Source organism: Triticum aestivum, chromosome 5D, assembly GCF_018294505.1.
Source record: "Triticum aestivum cultivar Chinese Spring chromosome 5D, IWGSC CS RefSeq v2.1, whole genome shotgun sequence".
NCBI lineage: Eukaryota > Viridiplantae > Streptophyta > Magnoliopsida > Poales > Poaceae > Triticum > Triticum aestivum.
In genome coordinates this window covers 90,768,387-90,778,376 of record NC_057808.1, presented here as the reverse complement: position 1 = coordinate 90,778,376, position 9,990 = coordinate 90,768,387, and the positions used below count along the sequence as shown (strand labels likewise).

Here is a 9,990-nt window from a genome sequence, read left to right as displayed (position 1 = left end):
AATTATAGCGATCGTGATTACGCATATGGTGTCCCTGAAATTGCTCTTACAAACACCCTAGATAAATTAGAGGAGTTACCGATGTGTCAGCCAGGATGAAAAAAGAATTGTTCAATAACTCGTGGGGCTCTTCCAGAAGAGCTTAGAAGTTAGAAATATTAGCAGCATTCGTCAACTTACTGGCTCCTCTGTTTTTATTTACCTGCATGTTAGTTTTGTTCTAAGTCTAACTTTATAAAGTTTGACAAAGTTTATAAGAAATAATATGAACATTTACAGTAACAAGTATGCATATTGTGAAAATATATTCAATGATAAATCTAGTGGTATTGATTTATTATTGTAGAAGTTAATAAACTTTTCTGTAACTTGGCCAAAGTTTACAAAGTTTGACTTAATACAAAATGAATATACAGAGTAAATAAAAATGGAGGGAGTACTACTTAATTACTTAATTGACATCCCGATTCAGCATCGAAATTGCAGCCCCTACACCAACGAAACCGGTCCGTGTGGCAGCGTCCTTCCTCCAGCTTTTATTTTTAACTTTGAGGATGAACTGTACTCGGCCTCATGGATGCGCTGATGGGCCTCCTCCAGAGCTTCTAAGATCAGCGAAAAACTGGATATTCGGATGGGGTGTCAAACTCACGTCCTCCAATATATAATCCCTAGGACTGTAGTCAACTAGTATAGCTTATTTGTCTCAAAAAAAAATTAGTATAGCTTATGCCAATGCAAAAAGGGATGATTCAATTTATAATAGTCCCAAACCAAATCCCACAACAGGCTTGTGTGGAGTTGAATGACAACATGCGGATGCTGGTTTATTTTTTTATTATTTTTAGAAAAGGAGGTTAAACCCTCGGCCTCTGCATCAATTGATATATGCAGCCATATTTATTAATTATTCCACAAAGGTCTAACAAGAACATACATCAATCCACCTAAAGCCATCACTCATACCTATAAACTCGATAATCTGAAGTGCTCTCACTCCTCATATCTAAGATGCTGGTTTATTTACACTTGTAAATTGTATGAATCAACCAGCCAAGAGAGACCCAATAAAGGGAGGAGGAGGGCATGCACAGCTGGTTTCAGAACATTAAATAAACTCACAATGACAAAACAAAATTTGAATATTCTTAAGAAAAAAGAATCTGGGGTGACCTGAAATAATTATTAGCCTATTAGATTTCATCAATTTAAAATTGTAGCAGCAGGATAAGGGTTTAAATGTAGAAATTTTGTCAGAAATGTCATTAAATGAGATTTTGTATAGTGAAAATCTCTAATTTTGTGCACGGAGAGTACAGCTACATGCTAGGAAATCCGCACTAGTAGTACATACTCTATAGCTATGTACAAAACAATTCATGCGTTTGTAACTATTTTTGGCACTATTAAACTTGAATTGGGAAATTAGCTTTAGTAATATTTCATATTCACTGTAAAAAATGGTGAGCGTGTACCTGTGTGTTGGTCTTGAACCATTTTTTTCCGTTGCAATGCACTGACATAGTATTTGCTGGTGATAACATAAATATAGAGCAATAAGCCAACAATTGTTCACAAACTTCCCTCAATCCATTGGAAATAAAGAACTCCAGGTAGGCTCCGCTCGCTCTCACTCACCCTTACGTAATAATGATGCTGACGGCACAAAGTTTATGTTATCTTAACCACCAAACTAGAGTAGCTGTTACGGCAGCGGCTCGCGCTTCCATGCAAACCGGAATGATGAGATGGGCGGCAGCCTCGAGGCAGCGGCCGGCGCGCGTGTGGGGAGACAGACAGAACGGAGGCTGGCTGCACCCTGAATTTCTCACAGACGCCGATGCACCTTTCTCTCTGAAAAGTTTAGCGCTGAATTTTAGCCAACGAAACGCCCTCGTCAGCCTGCCCGTGCGAGCGCATGCATTGTCCCCCTCAGATTAATTTACCTTCCTTCCACCATCCTAATCTACCCATCAGTAATTTCCTCGTGTTGTTTATTTCAATCATCCGTCAGGATGAGATGATATGAGACGAGATGGGCTCAACTTCAGAGTATTCACAGAACAGAAATAAAGAAGAGGTTTCGTCAGGTGCTAGCAGCTTCTGTCTGTCTGTCTGTTAACACAAGACATCAAATAATCTTCATTACTGTCAATAGTCCTATAAACTTGCGTCATTAACCATACTTACTTACTTGGTTTGTTTTGAGCAAATTATATCATTAGGCTTCAAATTTCGAATCAATTTCGAACGGTAACCTGAAACCCACAACACTCCTTTTCAGTACGTGTGCTATGCTTTTGAGATGTTGCACGCTGCTCTCTCTGAACACACTGCTGCGTTGTGCATGGATCGGTTCCTTTTCCGAGGAAACAACGTCTCTTTTTCCTGTCGTGAAAATCATGGAGTGATAGGTGAATTTTTCTTTTGCCTAAGCCCCTGACGAAAGGACCTTTTCTTTCCGCCATGGGAGAGAGCTTGCCGTACCTTTTGGCCTTTACCGCTTTAGAAGTATGCAAAGGGGATGAGGTGGCTTTCTCCCCGACCTACAAAGCTTCTACTGTTCCAGTTTCGTACTACCTGTTGGCCATAAAAGATGCGCGGCTACAAAATTATTGCAAAATGGCACGCTATCAACTATTCCCTCCGTTTCAAATTATAGGATGTTCTAACTTTTTTCTGATTTAGATGTATATAAACGCATATTAATGTGTTTGTTCATTCATTTCAGTCTGTATGTAGTTTATATTAAAATATCCAAAACACCTATAAAAGTGAACGGAACTTTCATACAACAGCCTAGATTTTTTTTTAGAAAAGGAGGATGACCCCAACCTCTGCATCTGGGAGATGCATGCGGCCATTTTATTGATTATTGTCGAGGACCTTACAAAGTAGTACAAGAATATGCCTGAATCCGCCATCTTGGCAACATCTGCCGCTACTCCAATCCATATGATGCAGGGGTACAAGCTGGGCCAAATACCCAGACCTCTCACCTAAGCCTAACATCTAAAGCCGGAGGCCCCGACCGAGCCACATACCGGGTCCGGGACACAAACCGGTCCGACGCACTCACATGTGTCGTCGCCGCCATCTTCCACTGGTCCATCTTCAGAGCAGATTGAGGTGCCAACCTTGGCAGGTGCCTCCGCCATCGACGCCACCATGGCGCCAAACGACGACCTCCACCTACGCGAGTCCATCTCCAAGCAATGGACGCAGATCCATGCTAGGATAGGACCGCACCACCGCCATCGCCCACCACCCACAAGCGCCACCCAGCCCCAAGGTTCCCAAAGCGGCGCCTTCAAGAAGGGAACGACGCCGTGAGCGCCGTCACCGCCCAACAAAGTGAGGGCTTTCGCCTGGGAAACCTTGGGGAAGGGGAAGTGAGGGGATCAGTCCATACCGACGCCTTAAAGGAGGGGAACGACGCCCTCAAGCGTCGTTGTTGACGCGGCCGTCCATGGTCGACCAGGGATTTCTCCAGAACTAGATCACCACCACCAGCAGCGCCTCGAACCGGCGACCCAAGGAAGCGCGGCCCGACGAGGTTGGCCCGCATGCCGAACATAGGAGGACGGGAGGCGCCAGATCGCGGGCACCGGCCACCGCAAAAACCGCCGCCGGCTGCCAACGACCACCGGATCCCGCCGCCCGCGCGGCCGGGACGCCAGATCCACCGCACGCATGGCTGCTAGCCGGCCGTGCCTTGCCAATGGAGCCGCCGCTCCAGATCCGAGGTTCCCCACACAGAGGCAGGGCAACCGAGGCCCCGCCGCCACCATCCTTGGCGCCCCGGGCTTGCCCGGCGGCTGCCTCAGGCGGCGGCGAGGAAGGGAAGAGGAGGAGGGGCGGCTAGGGAGGAGGAGGGAGGAGGAGGGGCGGCTAGATTCCACATCCTAAAGATGTATTATTTTATAGCGAGAAATTTATTGCTCATCTCGAATCGGCATTAGAAGTGTTCATGCATGCAACCATCCCACCGTCATTTAGTATGAAGTTTGAGAAGAATACACCATCACCAAGATGTAAGCTGCAAGCCATCTGCAAAATTTTCTCCACCTTCCTGCCCATCTCCTCTTTACTAAATTGCGGTTCTTTCTTGTTTAGTTTCTACGTTCGTATGTGATTTGTTAATGATTCTAGGCTTGGTTGGGTTTGTGAGGCTGCTTCGGGCTTTCAATTTGTGGTTGGCTGGGTCGTGCTTTGAGAGAGGGTTGTGTTCTTTTTCCGTTGGTTGTCCTAATGTACACCGGTGTCCCCAATGGCCGACTCTCATTTTTCTATAGAAGGAATAATGGCTTTCAACTCAAAAGTTTAAGAAAAATAACCAGTTTCTACGTTCGTATGTGATTTGTTAATGATTCTAGGCTTGGTTGGGTTTGTGAGGCTGCTTCGGGCTTTCAATTTGTGGTTGGCCGGGTGGTGCTTTGAGAGAGGGTTGTGTTCTTTTTCCGTTGGTTGTCCTAATGTACACCGGTGTCCCCAATGGCCGACTCTCATTTTTCTATAGAAGGAATAATGGCTTTCAACTCAAAAGTTTAAGAAAAATAACCAGATCGATGCAGACGTTGAACATTTTGGAAGCAAACAACAAACTTATGGTAAATAAGGGGAAGCTAAAAAATGGAGTCAGAGAACATCAAGCTATGAAGGGTTGACGTCACCAAGTGACCTCCTTGAATGCAATGAATCGGTAACAAAATAATGCCATTACTATTGCTCCCATTCACTTGCTCCATTGATCAATATATTCTAGAAACTCTACTTTCTACAAGGGCGTCCACAATATACTTGCACAACCAAAGGCCACCAATTTCGTTTGACAAATAAATCTTACTCCTATGTCGAATGTGGAAGAGTGGGTTGGGGGAGGGGTAGTGCCATTTTGTCATAACCAAATAGTTGAATGTGACCTCCTATTCCATACATTTTTGGTTTGCCAGTGTGGAAGAGCGGGTTGGGGGAGGGGTAGTGCTTAACTATTCGACTATTTAGTTATGCCAAAATGGCACGCTTGATATTGATAATTAGAGTATTTAAGTGCTTCAAGGGTTTTAGGGATTCGGGTGTAGGCTCGGTTCTTGGAGAATGGTGGACTAGTGCATGGTCAAGGTCCCCAGGTGCTAGCAAAATAACTCTGGATTCCCCATTCATACTTGTTGTTAGGTTTATTTGGTGAGAACAGAATAGCAGAGTCTTTGACAAAACCTACACTTCAATTCATGGGCTTTAGGACAAGATCAAAGCGGAGGATAAGCCATGGGTTATTGTGTGCATAGATTGGATGTTTGTGCATGGTAGTGTAGATATTTTGGGTCATATGGTCCATGGTTTCATGTTCGCTTTCTCTTTCTTTTTCTCTGTGTTGGCTAGTGTTGTGGAGAATTTTTATCGGGGTTTTGCCGGTTGTAGTTGTCTTTCTATCTACTAGATGACCAGTTGCGCCAATGGCGTAAAGGCCAAGAGTAAGCCATGTACTGAAAGAGTGTTCATTAATATTATTCGGGCACATATTAATATGAGAAAAATTTCCACTTGCTATAAGTAACAGAACCGTTAATTAGTCAAACACAAATCCACACCCGAGAAGCACATTGCACAGGGTTGAAACTTTTAAGCCTCACATTCCCAAGCAATCTTAAGGAGGGCCAACAGAATTGAAATCACTGATGCAAAGTATCAGCAGTTAGTAATATTTATACACACAGCTTCTTTATTGTGGTCATATGATGATGAATCAGTACTTAAATCAGCAACAATGATAGCCGATCAGACAAAAAAAATCCTGCATCCCACTGAACAACACTATTATGCAGGACTCATTTTAAAAGGCCCTCAGTTCTAATTTCTATAAGAGCTTGAAGCTTTGGAGTCAAGGCTACGAACCTTCAAATCCGACCAAACATCTTACCATGCAAACACGGTAAAATGGGAAAGAAAGACTCTAAATGTGGCGCACCAAAAGCGGCCGGAAATGTTGAACGACCTGGGCGTGAGGAGTTGTGCCGGTGACCTGGTGACGCCGAGCAGCGCGTGGATGTGGGCCAGCCTGATGACGGTGGTGGCGGCGCCCTCTTTTTTTAGTTTCCTATGATCCAAAGTAGGCGCTGGAACAAAGTAAATCTTTAAACACCTATGTAAGTAGATTCAAAACAATAAGAAGTCATTTAATTGATGGAATGTAGCATTATGAAAAATATATAGCAAAGTGATTTTGTGTATGCTAGTTGCAGCATCGGCACAACACATATTCTAGCAAACAGACCTATGTTTGACACATTCTACCACAAAGTGCCTGTCCAAAGGCTTCGGCACTGTGGCTCATGTAGAAAACTGAAAAATGGCTCAACTGTAGTAGCATGCATATCTAACATCTTTTGTCCTTTCATAAAGCAACGAAAGTTCAGAACATACAATCTTAAACCGGTGAGCGACTTGGTTTACATCATCTCCTAGTTGACCTGAGCTACAAATTTATTTACCGAAACAACATAATGAAATATGATATATATCGTTCCTTAGAATGAGAAGCTACAAAATAGAAGAGGCATATGTTTATATGGAAGTATTCATATATCCTAGGCCGGGTTTTTACAGAGCAATCACGGGCATGCCGTTATACATCTATACAAAATGATCTGCGCAAGAAGGCTGCTTTAAAAGTAGTAAGGATTAAAGAAAAAATGCATCACAACAATTCATTACTAAACAACGGAATGAAATACGATAGCTATCAATCCTGGTAACAGGAAGCTACGAAATATAAGAGGACTACATTTATATTATTATTTTGCGGGTAGAGGATTACATTTATATGTAAACATTCAAATATCCTAGGCCTGTATTTTGACCATGTAATCACAGATATGTCGTTATACCCCCACCTTTTCCTTTTACTCCGCATACAAGTTTGGTCAAACTGAAAATGGAAATGCATTATGTTTGAACACTGAAACCCCTCCTTGCAAAAGAATCAATTATAGCACCAGTTCTCATTCAATCTGATCTCTGACTGTGAGTTATTCTTGTTCTCTATAATTTAGCTTGGGGTTTCCACTTGTGTAGAACTGTAACAAATAAAGCAGGGCATGTAGCATCGGTGCTGGGCACTATTGGCATGCTTTGCACACGTATAACAGGCATGGGCAAAGGTGAGAGGGTCATGGTGTACTGCACGGCCTGGATGTGCACTGTGTGTATGCGTGAGGCTGTAAAGGAGAACAACAATGTGTAGCTTCTCCTCGCTTCAGTCATAAACAGAAAAATACAAAAACAAACTCAACACAAAGCTAGTGCTGGGGGAAAACCATCGAGTACCTTGTGTACATCCTTTCTCTGGTTGATTCTTGCTATCGATTCCTCTACGACGAGCCAAGATCTGAGTCTCATGTGTGTCCATAGGGGGAAAACAGAGGCGAGCGAGACTCCAGGCCTGTCAATCTCCTTCATTATCAGCTAAGTTGAATGGTTGTTGCCAGTAAGTGAAATGGGAATTGTACATCAAGATTCACGTAGCAGAAATGAATTACCAGAGGAAGGTGGGTAGTCTGCAAATGGTACAAAGGATCTCTTTTGAGCTGATCTGCTCCAAACGACTGGTTTCAAACTGAACAAGGAAATAAGCAAATGGACAAGTCGTTAGAAACAACCTTGCGCAAAATAATTTGAAACATCATTATGCAGTTTACTGTCATTAGAAACAACCTTGCATAATAGTATAATTTAGTTTCAAAGTATGTCCAGAGGTACAGGGGTACCGATCTAGTACATTTTAGTTTCAGAGTATGTCCAGAATCATACTAAATCTACAAAACCAGTATCCTTATCTGAAAGCACCCACACAGTTCATTTGATAGAAGCGGTAAAAGAAAAAAGGATGTTAGCAAATTAGAGCTGCACACACACCTCCAATAGTGTTTTGGCCTGTGTAGGAAACATGAACCCCCAAACACCTCGAGCTCCTTGCCCAGTGGGGGTGGAGGCAATGGTGGCGCTTCTCATGACGCAGAGGAGGCAACGACGCGGTCGAGCGGTGCCGGCGCCGCCCCGGACGATATCAAGATCGGGCGAGACGAGGCGGCGACCAGGCGAGCAAGCACCATCAGAGCGCCGTGGTTGGGGAGCAGCAGCAGTGTGCAGCGCGGGAGTACTGCGGCAGCGCGGAGGCACGGGAGAGAGGGAGAGAAGGGTGGGGGCAGGAGGCCGTGGCTGCCTCGTTTCCTCTCTGAGTCGAGATCGAAAGAGAGTACCTGAGAGGAAAAGAATGTTAATGGCGAAGGATATGTATCATGCGCAGTAAATTGTAAAAAGAAATACCCTGAAGTGAGAATTTTTGGTCGCAGTTTGCAGCTTCCTCATAAGCTTAGGCATCTTCATGCTTACTATCACCCTGTCAAGCACAGTAATAAGCAACGTAAACATATCCTCACTGAAATTGCATCGTTGATCAAGATGACAAAACTGATGACTTAGATAACAAAACCAACCTTCAAATGGCAATTAGCAATCTTGATGTACACAGATGAAGCTCTGTTCCTTGCAAACCAAGTTGGTAGCAACACAACGGAATAAGGGGATGAGTGCTTAGACATTAAGCCATTAAACAAACTCGGAATTGCAGATCACCCTGTCAAGCACGGCATTACACCAACCAGCAGGTAGTGGTGCCACCTCCACACAAAGTTACTAATTCATCCTAAAGGAAAAATCACATCATGAGATGGAAAGGATGGAATTAAATCACTAACTCACGCACTCTGCACACGGTAACGGCCAACACCGGTGTTGCTTCTCACGTAATGGCCAAAGGCGGAGGCCGGCTCCTCAACCCTGCTCCGGCTTTCAACAATTTGACTAATAGTCTAACAGAAAGCATATTATTAACATCCATAATTTGGATTGGGTAATTTAGAACAAGTGATTCAACTTCTATAATCTGACCCTGCTAACACATAATTTATTGGATAATTTGGACTGTTGTGCAAAATTTAAGAGCGGAACTAATTGTTCAATTTCTAATTTTTTACTTGGCATATCTTCTGAGTAAGGTGAGCTCATTCTCTAAAGCAAATACAACAGTTTTCGGGAAAATGCTTAAAAACAGTAGCGGCAAGTTGAAGATCAAGTTGGACAGAGTAAGGTCTAAATGGCATCTCCCTTTTTCTAAAAGCATATTATTAACATTATACTAAAGGTTGATTAAAATGTGTCTATTGGATTGAGCAAATATGTAGCTACAGAAATTTTGCAAAATCAACACAAAACAAGAATCTCATTTAATGAAAACAAATCTTTCATTACCTATGATCAGAATTAGGTATTGCGAAAATAAATCACTCTACTCGCTAGAGATCAGATAAGGAAAAGAAAACTAATGAGTGACAACTTCTAAGATATTGATCAGTTAAGGAAAAAATTGTTGATGACATTATTAACCTATCACTTTGTAGAAAAGCATGAGAAACTAACAGAAACGACCACATATACTTGCAAGTGCACCACTAAGAAAAGCAATCAGGCATGTTTTCTGGGACTCTGTCCCTGCTATTTAAAAGAACTGCACTAACAGAACAAGGCTAAGGAGGAGCAAAATAAGGACAATATCGGAAGTCATGCAAGTGGGTAGACATATGTACTGCCATAACTTGAAAATCACGAGCTTCAGCAAGAAACACATGCAAAGACGAAAAAGAGTTTCAACAAGAAACACATGTAAAGACGAAACAAGTTTTTTTCAGCTAGCAGAAGATTACCAGTTCGTCTTACCCAGGCACACTGCCATAACTTGAATGTAGCTTGTACATATTATACGTATTCACTGTTTTATTGAGATAGTATATCAACACTATAATGCTGAAAATGCAAGCAGATCAACAAAACTGCACTACAATCACTTATACACGCCACTAAATTTTATATGAGCACCTAGAACTATTTGATGGTGATAAAACAGGAAGCACGTTGGCAACACAATTGTAAAAT

The 9,990-nt window shown here is 42.7% G+C and overlaps 1 protein-coding gene across 1 annotated transcript; it reads right to left on the bottom strand.

Moving 5' to 3' along the window:
- Positions 1 to 5,791: 5,791 nt before the first annotated feature.
- On the bottom strand, positions 5,792 to 8,219 carry LOC123124418 (uncharacterized). Its single transcript, XM_044545032.1, has 4 exons — positions 7,915 to 8,219; positions 7,539 to 7,615; positions 7,327 to 7,441; positions 5,792 to 6,142 (listed from the first exon to the last, which is right to left on the bottom strand). The coding sequence occupies exons 1-4, from the start codon at positions 8,008 to 8,010 to the stop codon at positions 6,098 to 6,100; spliced, it is 333 nt and encodes a 110-aa protein (XP_044400967.1). The 5' UTR covers positions 8,011 to 8,219; the 3' UTR covers positions 5,792 to 6,097.
- Positions 8,220 to 9,990: the final 1,771 nt, after the last annotated feature.

Coding starts and splice junctions, on each gene's coding strand:
- LOC123124418 (XM_044545032.1), bottom strand. CDS start 8,010: ATGAGAAGCGCCACCATTGCCTCCACCCCCACTGGGCAAGGAGCTCGA. Junction 7,616..7,914: donor AGGCCAAAACACTATTGGAG/GTGTGTGTGCAG, acceptor TTCCTTGTTCAG/TTTGAAACCAGTCGTTTGGA. Junction 7,442..7,538: donor AGACTACCCACCTTCCTCTG/GTAATTCATTTC, acceptor GGAGATTGACAG/GCCTGGAGTCTCGCTCGCCT.